Raw genomic sequence first — 14,439 nt, 5'->3', positions numbered from 1 at the left:
CGAAATATGTTCATTTTCAGTATCTTATTTACATATAAACACTTAACTACATTGTTATATCCATACTATTATCAAAAGAGCCACAGTGACGTCTACTACAGAGGCCCTAATTCAGGAAAGGCTCTTTGTTTGACTCAGAAAGTAATCACATGCTTGCAATTAAAGAGATGATGGGGAGTTTACTGAGGCCAATACAAATATTTCCACTGATTGTAATATACTTTGAACTTGGTTCTAGGCATTTTTCTTACCAGCAATGAGCATTTAACGTACTTCTAACTGCTTTCCTAAATTGATGTTCTTGGTACCTTGTGAGCAGTGCAGTGCCAGGCGCGTTGGGAAAGGCTCTGCTCTGCAGCTGGGCTTCAGAGGCAGCTCCGGGAGGTCCAGCTCGTCCTCCCTATTTCACATCCCAGTTGTCAATGGATGTTGTTCACATCCCTGCTGCATGGGCGCAGGGGTACGTCAGCCAGGAGGGAGTTCCCTGCTGTTTGAACAGGGTGCAAGGAGAGGAATTAGTAAACACAGGGCTGGCACGGTAACATGATCTTAAAGGTCTTTTCCAACCTAAATGATTCCATGATGATTTACACATTACAGCCAGCCAGTTTTGGCCTGCTAAAATAGACCTTCTTTTAATGCAGTGCCTGTACTCATCAGCATAGTGAACAAATAATATTTATCTCTATTGGAGAAAAACATGGTTTCTGATCCAATAACAATGCATTTCGTCCTCTTGTCAGTAGGACATAAATAATCCCCAAGCAGTAGACCTTGGATAAGTTTCGGTCTGTGAGGCTCTAGCAAGAGGTTCATAGCTCCGCATCCACGGATAGTATTTTTGTTTTTATGAGCAGGTTGATCATGAAGGCTTAAGTCTGTCTCAAAAAAGTAATTGACTTGTTCAAATTAGACACTGTAAAATGTAAAACAGTGTCCTCTGGCTTCACCTATGTGTTTCAGCTGGAACAACAAATGATGACATACCCACTTACGCACGCCCAGAGCTTTAAAAAGAGTGTCATGGGAATAGCTGGGTACCCATAACCCCACCACACTGATGATGATGACAGCGGTGAGAAAAAGTAGATATGAAACTAGACAATACTCTGCAAGAGCATAACTGACTGTATTTTTCAGACAGGCGCTGAGTTTAGATTTGGAAAAGAAATTGTTTCTCATATGTGTAAAACCAACGTGAGATGACAAATGTACAAAAATAGCATATTTTCAGTCTCTTTGCAACATGATTATAAATAGAAGTGAAGCCTTTTATGAGAGGAATATTAATGATGTTCTTCCCAATGTGAGGAGGGTTTCCACTTAGATTTGCTAAATGGCGGCATGGGAATCGGACACATCTAATTATTGCATTTTTTAAATCATCAGCCAATATTGTTTCTAATTTAACACTGTGTAAGCAAAGAGTTCTGTTATGCTACAATATTTCTTCAATAATGTATGCATCCATGCTTATGAAAAGATTGTCTAATTAATAGTCCCTACGGTTCCAGTTTACGGTAAAGTCCTTATTTCTTCAGTGCCTTCTAATGGGAAAAAATCGAGACACACAAATTCTTGTGTTTCCAAGCTATTTGCAATAACTTCTTATTATTAACACATAAATTTTCAGTATTGTTTGTAAATTTTAACATTCACCTGAAATGCCACAGTAAAGCATTTGTGGGACACTTTAGGCCTCCGGTGTCCTTACCCAGATGACATCTGTGTAACTCCATTGAAACCCTCAGCCATGACCTTCCCCATGCGCTTTAGTAAGCACTAAGGGTATTTAATTATATTTTGACTATGTCATGCAATATCTGCAGAAACAGTGAATAGACTAGGTTTTGATGGGAGGAATGATTTCAAACAGGCTGTTGGCATTAGTAAATCTATTTTTTGCTGAAAGTTGGTAAGTCAGTTATGAGAAATCCATTTTGCTGGTTTGGCCACATCAACACTGCCTTAACTAACAATTTTCCCCTATGACATTTCACATTCTAATAAAAGAAGGGTGGGCTTGGTTTCTACCTCATCAGAGGCAGGTGTAACCAGAGTTCGTGGGGGAAATAATGTTTGAATGGATGATATCCTTCTCTCTCCATTTGTTTTGAATTAAGTTGCTGCTGCATAGGGCAGAGGAAAGAGAAATCTGCTTTGCTGGACAGGCTGTGTCTGTGGCAATCTAACGTACGTGCATTGCTGTGCCGCTGGGACTCCCTGGGTCTTCTCAAGCCTCAGAGCTATAGTAAATCACAGTGTGTAGAAAGAAATGTTAAATTGGACAATTACTCTCCATTGCATAACATTTTAAAAATGTGGGTTACTACCTCTTGATATTATAGTTGTATGTTTTTACTGGGTTTATTCCTGTTGGGTTTCCCCTTCAAGTCCTTAATGTCGTGATAATATTACAAATATTACAAATACATCTCATGTAAGGAAGATCTGCTGTGGTGTTTCAGCAGACAGCACTCAGCTCACTCCAGCTGAACAAACATTATGTTGTGTGATAGCAGAGCCATAAACTCATGAACTAAACATAAAGCTTTTACAACTAAGAAATAATTAGAAAAGCAAACAAAGAGGGTTTGCCACAAGCAATTTGGAATGAAATAATTAATACTGGATCTATTTCGGTGCTGCATGGTCTAACTATGTGTTGTGTTTTTTTGTTGGCAGTTGATGAAAACTGTGAATAAAATGTGCCCGAACATCACAAGAATTTACAATATTGGAAAAAGCAACCAAGGACTAAAGCTGTATGCTGTCGAGATTTCTGACAACCCAGGAGAACACGAAGTTGGTTAGGATTTAGTCTAACTAAATCTGTTGAAGGGTGTTGGGATTTGGCTTTTTTTTCTCCTCCTCATTCTCTGTATCTGCAATAATTATCACTGATGGAATTGTATTCACGACAGCAAAGATTTCAAATGTATGTGGGAGGAACTTCAATGCTATATTTCTAAATTGGGAAGAGGAGGGGGAGCACAAATAGAAGGCATTTTGAATGTGGGATCAAATTCTTTAATGATAATGAGTTTTAATCTTTAAAATAGCAAAATAAAAGTGAATTTTAGTACTGAGGAATGGATTTTAGTTGTGGGGATTTAGGTAGCTTTGGATAGACATTTACCTCTTTTCTATGGGGTGAATGCACGTATCTCCCAAATCATCTTTCACTGGTGAGTGTTGGGGTAAAATTTCCTATGGTGATATAATTCTTCAGAATAGAAACTCATTCAGTCTTTGGTCCTTCTGTGGAGAAAAAATAAAGGTTTCACTGTGATAGTGCCTGGGGTAGCTGTTGGAATAAAGGTGTCCATAAATTCCCTGATAGGTGTTTATCCCGTGTGAAGAGTGCCGCTATGTGCTCCTGAGACATCTCTTCCCTTTGCCGTAAGGGATGGAGCACAACAGGTGTAATTTCTCAGTAGACTTGGGGCTGATCTCAGATGTTAACACCAGAATAATTCATGCCTTGTCCACTCACGTGTTTTTGAGAGTCCTGCAGAAAACAAGCAAGGAGTGTCCCACGGGCCAGGCAAACCGGGAGGCAGGATCCAGCCCCCAGCCGTGGCTTGGCCAGTCAGGGTCTGTCCTGGTGCTGGTTGCAAGTGTTATTCATACAAAAGACAATTACATGATGGGGCCTTTTTTAATAGCTGGCACTATTCCTAATCACCTCTGACGGATTTTGTAGTTAAGTTGCAAGCATTGTGGCATTCGATATAACCATGAAAAATATATGTGAGCCTGTTCTTCCATTAGTGAAGGAAAAGGAGTGTGTGAAGCCAAAGATCAATTACATATAGTTACCCTTACCTTTTAAGAGCCCTAACATCTGTCCCAAAGAATTGCTAGTGTACTTTTCATGTTATTTTTAGGCTATCAGAACTTCTAAAATCTACCTGTAACATGCTGAAAATGTGAGTATAATTAAAAATCTGTTTAATGGAAAATGGGTTTTGAAGGTTTTACACAGTGGTTTTAGATATCAGTGATATATAAACCTGTTCTACAATAGAACAGAAAGTAATTGTTTCTGTAAAGTTACATTTTCATCTATCGTCTGCTCAGCTAAGGCATTTCTCAAACTCTCCCTGAGTGAAATGTTGAGATTTGGTTAGATGTTCGATTTGCTGCGCTGACTACGCTTCTGTTCCATGTGTTTTCAACAGGTGAACCAGAATTCCGCTACATTGCAGGAGCTCATGGAAACGAAGTGCTTGGACGTGAGCTAATTCTTTTGTTAATGCAGTTTATGTGCCAGGAATACCTGGCTGGGAACCCGCGCATTGTACATCTCATTGAGGATACCCGAATACACCTCCTGCCCTCAGTCAATCCGGATGGATACGACAAGGCGTATAAAGCGGTAATGCGATCAGGAAAATATCGAGGAATTATTTTGCTTCTAGTAGATGAACGAAATGTGCTCCTGTTGTCATTTTTTTCCCCCACAGATCATATTTTACAAACAATCAAAAAAACCCCACCCCAAACAAATACGCACATCAAAGCAAACATAAGCCACTGAAACATATTACTCAGAAAAAAAGCTGAAAGAAATAGTTTTCTATGTGACATTGGCTAACAGGAAGATGTGTATGGAAAGAAATTGAAAGAAGGGTCATGAAGACTGGCAGAAAAAAACATACCGAGGTGTATAGATCAATGGAAACATCGTTATGGAAAAGGAAAAATTCATGCAGTGTTTCTCATGAGAAACTCAAGTAGGCACATTAAACTTTGCATTCCTCTGCAGCTGAAATTTAATAGTGCATCTTTAAGGAGAGCACAACGTGTTGGGCATCATAATAATTCAGTCTGGAAGAAGACAGACACCAGGAGGAAAAATTTCAGGGTCAAATGCACTGGAAAATCTTCCAAGGAAGTCTGCAGAAGACTGGAACACAAGTCAACTCACAGCCATGGAAGGAAATATATGCTACCTCCATTGCAACCTAGGGGAAACCCAGTCTTAAAAAGAAACCTTGAAAACAAACTAGAATATTTTGGCTAACCCCAAGTAATTTTTCATGGACTTTGCTTTACCTCATTTGAGGTTTCATACAAAATAAATAAAAAGCCAATTATTCATCTCAGTTCATTACATAATTCATCCTTCCATTTCTCTGTATAGAATTATCTCTCACACATCCCCAAGCACTTCGCTGAGGGCTCATAAGTTGTATTCTGAATGAATATTTATCCTTTTTTTTTTTTTTTTTTTTTTTTTTTTTTATCTAAGGGTTCAGAATTAGGGGGCTGGTCTTTAGGACGATGGACTCAGGACGGCATTGACATCAACAATAATTTCCCTGATTTAAACTCTTTGCTCTGGGAGTCAGAAGATCAGAAGAAGAGTAAAAAAAAAGTTCCAAACCATCACATCCCCATCCCCGACTGGTACCTGTCCGAAAATGCTACTGTGAGTAAGACAAGAGGGAGGGGAGCACAAAGGCTGCAGCATGCTGAAAGAGTGAGCTTTACATTTCTCAAGAAGTTAGTAACTTGTGGCTGAAGTTACATACCTGATTAAGTAGTTTAGCTACTTGTCTAGGCTTACTTGTTAGTCCATGGAAATAAAAATGTACCACAAAAGCACCATTCAGTCCCGTATTATAGAGGCAGCCCTTGGGAAGGGAACTGCTTCCTGGTGGATTCTCTTTTCCCTCATTTATTGCAAGAACCTGGAGAACTCAGTACCCAACTTTTAGGCAGCAACAGGTAGACAAAGAGAACCCCACCACAGGGCTCAGTCCTGTAAATTAGGCTTCTCCTTAGATTTGCGGTGTAGATGAGCTCTTTGCAAACTCAGTCACCATACAAACTTCTCCTGAGTTTTCTTAATTGTTCTTATTTGAAATATATTCTTACCTGAAATAACACAGCAGCTGCTGAGGCATATACAAAACCAATGCAGTGGCTTATGCTAAAGTCATTTATTGTAGCGCCAAAAAGTTAATTCCTTTTTACATGGCCTTTTAAATACAATGGCAACTATTTATAGCAGCTGAGATTCCCCCGGTTTGAGGGGAAGGCCCTTAACTGCGGCAGTTCTGGGGCTTTAGACATATTTCTGCGTTCAAAATCCCTAATTTCAAAAACTCATTGAAATGAGCTGAAGCCCGTGGCAGGGGGAGCCGTGTCACAGTCTGACATCTCTGTGGGTTGCTGCTCTTGGCCTCGCACTAGGTAGATGTTCCTGCTGCATGAATTACTAATGTTAAGGTTTTGTTAGTTTTTATGGGTTGTCGGTGACCTCCTAAGCATGGCTGGCAGGCATTGTAATTTAAAGGAGCTCTTCTCCTCGGCCACAGCTCTTGTGCTGGCTACTCCATGCTGAGAAGCTCACAGCAGGGCTCCTGCCTTGTCTACCTTTAAAACAAGATTATTAAATTTCATAGGCTGAGCCAAAGCTCCTGTTTCTCTTTCTCCCAGGTGGCAGTTGAGACACGAGCAATAATAGCATGGATGGAAAAAATTCCTTTTGTGCTGGGAGGCAATTTGCAGGGAGGAGAGCTGGTGGTGGCGTACCCCTACGACATGGTGCGATCGATGTGGAAAACCCAGGATTACACACCTACCCCGGACGACCATGTCTTTCGCTGGCTTGCATATTCCTATGCCTCCACTCACCGGCTGATGACGGATGCAAGAAGGAGAGCGTGTCACACAGAGGACTTCCAAAAGGAGGATGGCACTGTTAACGGAGCCTCCTGGCACACCGTGGCTGGAAGTAAGTGTCTGTAGGAACCACAATTAGCAGTCCCTTTCTAAATATGATAATGCTTTTGCTGCCTGGTGTACATTGCAGAGGCAATGATGGTAAAACGTGTGCCCTGAGAAAAATATTTGGCCATGTGAAAGTCTGTTTGCTGCATTTCATCAAGTATCAGAAGATTGAAGGGGACTGTCACTAGGACCTGGTGACCATTTCATTGACTACTGGGGTTTTCAGCCTTTCTTGGGTATTTCCATTAGTTTTATGGATTCTGTACATTCAAGATGGTTTGGTAGGAGAAAAGGAACCCAGTGCAAACCCACTAGCAGCGGAGAGCCTCTTAGCCTTTGCCATCTCACAGAATGCCAACAGAAAACTGCTGCTGAACATCAAAGGTAACCAGTGTCAGAGCCAAAGCAGTGACTCCAGGGAGAGATTCCAGTGCCCCTTAGATAAGAAAATCATGATTTCAGCCTCCTGCTTTCACCAAAAGTTGCTGCTTGCCTGCTACTGTCCTGTTTTTAAGAGACCTGGACTTCCTTACACTTAAACTTGGGGGGACTCCATAGGCATTTCTGCTGCCAGAATAAACTACAGACTCCATCATTCACCGTATGCCCAAGCCTGTCACCCCATTAACGAGCACGAAGGGGAAGCCATGTCCTGTAGTGCAGAAAAAGCATCGATTTCCAGGAAAGCCCAATTATAAGCACATTTTTAGCAGCAATAGGCGTGATTATCTCTATGGGTGTACACTTCGAGCAGGCTCAGAATCAGGCACTCAGCTGATTCATCACAAATCTGCTCAAAATATTTGTTTTTATAAGTGCACCGGTTAGCCAACATAGTCTGTGAAATTAAGAAATGAGCTGTGCATCTGCCATCACTTGAATGACAATAGGAACAACCGCAGCAGTAATGGTAAGCAGATGCATGTGAGCGTCTGTGCAGACCACGTTTTATTGGAGCTGGCTCATGTTTGTGGCTTGCAGGTAGTTTCACTGCATAAACATTTCTAAATTTTGGACGTGGCTTTTACATTGGCCCACATCAAGTTAATCCTGGCCAGCCTTTAAAGGCATTGAGCCAAGAATTAACTTTTCAAAATATTTTTTCAGGAGGTTAAAAAGTGCTGGGTGACTTCAGGGGGAAAGAGTGTACTCTTAGATCACAAGGCCAATGCCTGACAGTAGATTGCTATGCATTTCTGCAACCTATAAAAAAAAAAAAGCTCTGAATGCTAACTCAACCACTTAATTGTCTCATTTATAGTTCAATTTTCCTAAGTGCTATAAGAAACATGATTAAGAATGGATTCAGAAGAGATGACGTTGGCCATGTCACTAACAGCTGTCACACTAAGTTACGTTAAGTAATGATGTACAATATGGATGCTGAATAGCATCTTGATTTCTCAGTAACAATTGCGTATTGGATTTCGTTCGGATTTGGTTCATCTGATTTGTTTTATTACTTTATGATGTTTCTCATTATGCTTTACATCCTGTTCTCTTACACTATAGTAAGACTTCCAAGATTGTCTTTGAGCAAAACACTGGAAGATTGCTTTTACTTTCGATTCTTTACACCTTGCACTCAAGACTAAAACTCAAAAGATGTAGTTTCCATTTGAGCTCAAGCCTCCAGCCTGCAGGACGGTTTTAGACTTCTTGCCTGCTTAGGCAAGAGTGCGATTTCTGTTGCAGATATATATTTATATGTATGTATTGCAGCTGCTAGTTAACCAATGGCACCTTGCGTTGTAAAGGGTTGTCCAAATACGATTCGAGATGTGAAGACAGATTTGTCCTGTATTTTTTTCACTGTGTAATCCCATGGCTATACAGAAGTAGTTCTATAGCTCATTCCACTTTTTCTGTTTCTTTACCTTTTAGATCAACATGTAACACTTTCCCCTCCTAAGCCACTGCTTGCTTAATGCCTGATCTGAAGGTGACACACCACTATAATGCTTGCAGAAAGCTGCCCCACCTGCCCTTTAGTGTGGATGGCATCTCCTTGCTGTCCCACAGCTTGAAGCTGCCCATCCTCTCTCTCCTCATCCACCTGCTGACTGGCCTTGCAGTGATCATGCAGATAAACTGCTCACCGCTCATGCCAGGGAGAAATTTATACAGGATTTTTCTAGTTCCTTTTCAGCACCAGAGAGTCCCTAGAGAGGTATCAGCACCCCAGATTATCTTTGGACACCTCCGTATGCCTTTGAAGCCCAGCCGTACTCTTTCCCGCAAATATTTCGGACTGCAATGAATTCAAATTCTTCAGCTCTTTTACATATCACACTTCTGCACTGGATAAACTGCACAAAGGCAAAGGACTGATGAATTTCATTTTATTTCCAGTGTTTTCAAGGCTGCATTTGCATGTTCAGACACTACACGGAGAGTTGCTCTTGGCAACGTTAAGCCATTTTCTTAAATACATGTATTAAAACTGAGCAATTACTGTGTATTGCAAAACATTTCACAACAGATTAATCAGGATGCGATACAGTATGTGAGGGGAAAATAATTGTGGCTGTTTCTCAAACAGAGAGGAAGCACGTTTATGCATAGTAGCATATGCCACTGTCTGATATTTAGGCTTTCCCCATCAACAAAAATAAAAAGCATAACATCTGTATTATATAATCCTCCTGCATCCAGAAGGCACTGAGGGCTCATTAAATACTTGACTACTGCTCTGTGGTAATTGAACAGGACTAAAAGCTTTTTTTTAAGCTCTTTTCAATCAGAAGCTCTTGGTGAATGCATTTCCTCCTAATCTTTGCCATGTAAAATATAATAAATAATCATTTATAAATGTTTAAAATTATTAATTTAAACATTAATAAGTGTTTTGAATATTTTTTATTTGAAATGCTTGAGGAATAAGTAATGAAGCTCACATCATTTCTTCCTCTAGTGTTCACGTACTGTATCATGTTATCTGTGATCGTGGAGAACTAATAAATGGAATTACGCAAAGGAAAAATAATGTGCAAAATGGGAAAGGAATCTGAGAAATGGAAATGTTTGAGATCTGTATCTAAATGCAGCCCTCTGTAGTGCTCAGGACCCTAGGAAGGCTCACTGCACTCTGTAACGCAGACGTGAACTGCAGCTCCTCAGAGGTCAGAGGTACTGAGGTTCCTGGGTTTTGATTAGGATGTATTTCTGATGGAAATCCCTATTGCAGAGCAATGGTGCAGAGACAATAGAATAGATCCTTGCATTCCTTACAAGCTGACACTATATATAACTTAAAAGAATTATTACTACCTTGATTTTTCTGGCTTTCTCATCATCTAGATTACTTATGGGGGAAAACATTTAGACTGAGAAACTGTTTCATCAACTGCTCCGATAAATCACTTTTACATAACAATCACTGTGTGCATGTTACCCTGTGTCCTGGCATTTAGGGCTGTATAAATTGTATAAATTCAGTTAATGGCTGCACATCCATGCAAGCTAACCCATCCCATCCCATTTCTACCCAGGGCAATCAGAAGTGAACGCTGCTCCATGGGAAAGTGTCCAGGATTAGTGAAGCTCAGTGGTTTCTAAAAAGCAAAGCACAAGCCTTTTGCTGTAGAGAGAGACCCTTCCTAGCATCTTCCTGGTTGTGTCCCCATCTTTTCCACCAATATCATAGAGACTTCCTCTGGAATGACTTTTGTTTGTTTTCTGCTAAATCTCTATTACTTTTAGGTTTTGTGATGGCAGAAGGATGCTGCTCTCTGAGGCAGAGGAACTGGGGATGTGGTACTGGGCTGACACAGTGGTCCATGCTGTCATGGTACAATCCTGAGTCCTCTGTTTTGAACATGTGATGGGACACTCTTTAGAAAGTCTTGTTTTGTTAAACATATAGCTCTGATATTATTCTGGTGCTTTGTTACAGGAGATGTGGTGTTTCTAAAAAACTTTTGCCCTTCCAGGTTTGCAGACTGAGCCAGCTAGATAAACACACAGCTTGTGTTTAAATAAGTTCTAATACTTGGCATAAAATAATCAGATCTGATCAACAGATTAAAAGAGGATATAAAATAATTTCTTTTTTACTGCCTATTGACAGGCATAAATGACTTCAGTTATCTGCACACCAACTGCTTTGAGCTGTCCATCTATGTTGGCTGTGACAAGTATCCCCATGAGAGCGAGCTGCCCGAAGAATGGGAAAACAACCGCGAGTCTCTGATTGTTTTTATGGAACAGGTATTCAACAGAAGGGTGACTTCTGAATAACACAACTCTTCTCGGGTTGAAAGGGAGTTTAAGGTTTCTGATATTTTTCTTGCATGACTAATTATATGAATATTGGTATTTGTGCTAGAAATCTTACCTACAAGCAATACGGGCCTATCACTTCAGCCGGGCTGTTTCGACTTAGGCGGATAAAATAATGAAGCTTGTTAAAATTTGATGTGGGTGCAGAGCTTGCTAGAAAGGACTGCCAGAAAAAAACCTTTACATCTGCTGCTTTATCTGCTCATTTTATCTATCTCTTGAATGTGATGCCTCAGGAATCCTGACAGAATTTGTAAGCTGATTCACAAGAACCTAATGCCTGGAAGGCTGATACTGGGTTAATAATGATCGTTCAAAATCGTGTGATCCAAAAGAAGAGGCATATAATACAAGAATTCCACATATAAAATTAATCATTTGTTTTATCCTCCCAGTGATAGTACTGTTCATTGCTGTGCGATATTTATTTGTTGGTTTATTCTCTCAATAGGTCCATCGGGGCATCAAAGGCATAGTAAAAGATGTGCACGGAAAGGGAATCCCAAATGCTGTTATTTCAGTAGAAGGTGTTAACCATGACATTCGCACAGGTAAAAAAAACAAAGCCACCAGTGCAAATGAACAGTTTCATGGTGTAAAAACAAAATATGGAACCTCATAACAACTTAAAACTTTTCTAAGAAAAGCCAGAGATAGCGTACAGTCCAAGGACAGGGTTGCAGGAGTGGCACATGGGGAAGGGGTTGCTCCTTTCCATGGTGCAGCTGTGTAGACAAGAATAGAACTATGGCTTTCCTCTCTACCCCCTTCCTCTTTCCACCTCTTTTTAATTATTGAGCAAATAGACTTTTATCTGCTCAAAATCAATAGCCTGAGAAAGGCTGCGCCTAAAGAACTCCTACTGCTCCTTCTCTCATGTGAAGGTAGTGCAAGTATCACCCAGAATAATTATAGCACTGAAAAACAAGGGTGTAGGTAATGCCTTGTGGGGCAAAGAGTGTTTCTCTGGCTGTTAGCAGTTATAGGACTGTGAATGTGTTGGAGATGTGATTTAGAGCTGTGTCCAGAGGAGAAACAGCTGTTGCAAGGAAAGGGGAGTTTCACAACCTGAAGAAACACCACAGCTTTGTAAAAGAACTTCGAATGGGGCTCAGCAGAAACACTGCTTTGCACTGGGGAATTTCAGCCTAGTGAATTACTTTTCAATACGTATAGTTTTTTAAAAAAATAATGCATAAATGGCTATTTGCCTTGTTAGCACAGTCTTGATCTAGATTAAATACCCAGATTGCAGGTATGTATACCCAGAGTAAACTCTAAGCCTGTTTAATGGCTTGGAAAGTAGTTATGGCACCAAATAAAGAACTGCTTTAAATAGACACTAGCCAATTTCAAGATTAATAGCAATACTTTAAAACTGTTGGCAGGCAGCAGGCGGGATAGTGTCCGATGGCCATGTGTTTGTGTAGGTACCGTACCGTGATTTAGGACAGAGTCATCTGAAATGGAGAAACAGAAGGGATAAAGCAAGGAGAGGAGCACATGGAAAGAAATAGCCAAACAAGATATCAGCAGGAGTCGTTAGTGATCACACTCCAGGTGCTGGTTGCAAGAGGTTAACAAGGTTTCTGTTTGGATGTTTATGGAGAAGTAGCATCATGGTGAATAATCAGCCAAATCATATTGTTGTGTGCTCTAGATTTCTTTTAATATTAGAAACAGGAACACTGATTTTATGTATTTTTTACTTTCTGACTGGAAGTCTGGGTCCTTCATTTGCAGCCACTTTCACATGCTTTGCCACCTAGGTACAGCATGGCACGCTTTGACATGTAAACTGATTTCAGGCTATGGAATGTCATAGAGATATAGATAAAAGACTTCCAAAACTTTAATGTTTTCTACAGTAGATTATCTGAGCCAATAATAAAACTTGGAATATCTAACTTAGTTTATGATCAATTTTGTTTCAGTGCTACTGTGTCTCTGTTGTAAAGGAAAACATTGAATGACAGATATTTAATTAGGCAATAATGAATCTGTCTTAAACATTTCAAAATGGGACCACTGGGAAATGATAGGGGGAATTAAAGTAGTCAGTTGTTTTTTCCTTGTCTTGGAAGTCTTGGCAGTCTTGAAAGACTGCCATAAACTGTAGGTTGTATTACTCTGGTAACAGAATTAATACATTGCTCTGGTTGAGGCCAAGTAATGCAATAGGTGATTAATCTCCAGCTCTCAGTGCACTGGATTGCTACATGAAAGAAAAATCAACAGTTTAAAGACAGCAAATGTGCATATGGGAAGTGGCATGTGTAATAAATGTGCAAGAACCCAGAATCCACCTTGTAACGCTTGGAGAATCTTACAGCTATTTACATCTAGACTTAGAGCTGAGTTTCTGTGGCTCAAGGCCATCTGCATTTGTTAGTAAAAACAAAGGTACTTTTTTCATTCTTTTTAATCCTTCTTTTTAATGAGACATTTAAGCTGACACTCTGTTTGGGAATCACTTTGTAGATGGGAACATGATAGTTCTATCTTGGTTTATACTATACAGATAACAATGTATGTCTCATTAGTCTTTGAAACTAGAGAGTTTATGTTGGAACCAGAAAGCCAAAATGACACTTAAAACTCCAGAGAAAGAAGGCAAATTATCAGCATTCTTATTTCATTTATACCTTTCAACATGAAAAATGCATCCATTTAAACCTCTGAGTTGCTTTGATATAAAAATAGGCCAGGCAGGAGAAGAATTCTGGCCACATTCTCTAGTCATATAAGTTTTGCTTCAAGTGAGCTAAGCTGTATGGTGTCTTCTGTTTCTTTGATACATTAATGTGGTTGACTACCCTGTAGAGCCAGGCAAAAGTTGTCTGTAAAGGCACTCAAATAAAATTTACTTGTTTGAGAAAATTTCTCTGCTTCTTCCTGTGGACAAAAAAAGTGCACAGAAAGCACTTTTTTTTTTTAAAAAAAAAAAAAACAAACACAAAAAAACCACCTTTCTCTTCAGTGTACAATGTATCTTATGGGAAGAGAGGGCAGCTTACACTGTGCTAACAAGATTAATAGGCTAATTGAAATCATTGATTCTGAGAGTAAGAGCTTTGTGGAAAATTATTCCATTTTCTCTGGATTCAGATGTAACTATTGATTAAGTCTGACTGATTACATGTTGTTACTGTTAGATTAGATGTGGACCGTGCTCTTAGATAACCTTTGGAAAAGAGTTCATCAACTGGATGGACAAATGCAGCTGGCCACGTTTTCCCCCATGGTGCAAAGGCAGTTCTGTGGGTTGCTTCCTGCAATTGCACATTTTGGAAATCTCAGAGCAGATGTTGACCAAGAAAAGTACCATTTCTTTCTAGTGAAACACTTCTGTATCACAGCCAGAGTTCAAAGGCAGATGCACATTTCTGCGTGATTGTTTTTAATAAAGCGTAA

At 39.9% G+C, this 14,439-nt stretch overlaps 1 protein-coding gene across 1 annotated transcript in view; it reads left to right on the top strand.

Annotated features, from left to right (window-relative positions):
* CPXM2 (carboxypeptidase X, M14 family member 2) overlaps window positions 1-14,439 on the top strand; it is a 79,210-nt gene that overhangs the window by 59,458 nt on the left and 5,313 nt on the right. The window contains exons 7-12 of the mRNA XM_056351975.1: window positions 2,686-2,809; window positions 4,185-4,381; window positions 5,258-5,437; window positions 6,451-6,748; window positions 10,814-10,953; window positions 11,477-11,576. Coding sequence (XP_056207950.1) covers window positions 2,686-2,809; window positions 4,185-4,381; window positions 5,258-5,437; window positions 6,451-6,748; window positions 10,814-10,953; window positions 11,477-11,576 — 1,039 coding nt within the window. The remainder of the gene's footprint in view (window positions 1-2,685; window positions 2,810-4,184; window positions 4,382-5,257; window positions 5,438-6,450; window positions 6,749-10,813; window positions 10,954-11,476; window positions 11,577-14,439) is intronic.

The sequence above is a fragment of the Falco biarmicus genome, chromosome 9, assembly GCF_023638135.1.
Source record: "Falco biarmicus isolate bFalBia1 chromosome 9, bFalBia1.pri, whole genome shotgun sequence".
Taxonomy (NCBI): Eukaryota; Metazoa; Chordata; class Aves; order Falconiformes; family Falconidae; genus Falco; species Falco biarmicus.
The sequence above is the reverse complement of the archived record's forward strand: the minus strand, read 5'-3'. Positions and strand labels throughout refer to the sequence as shown.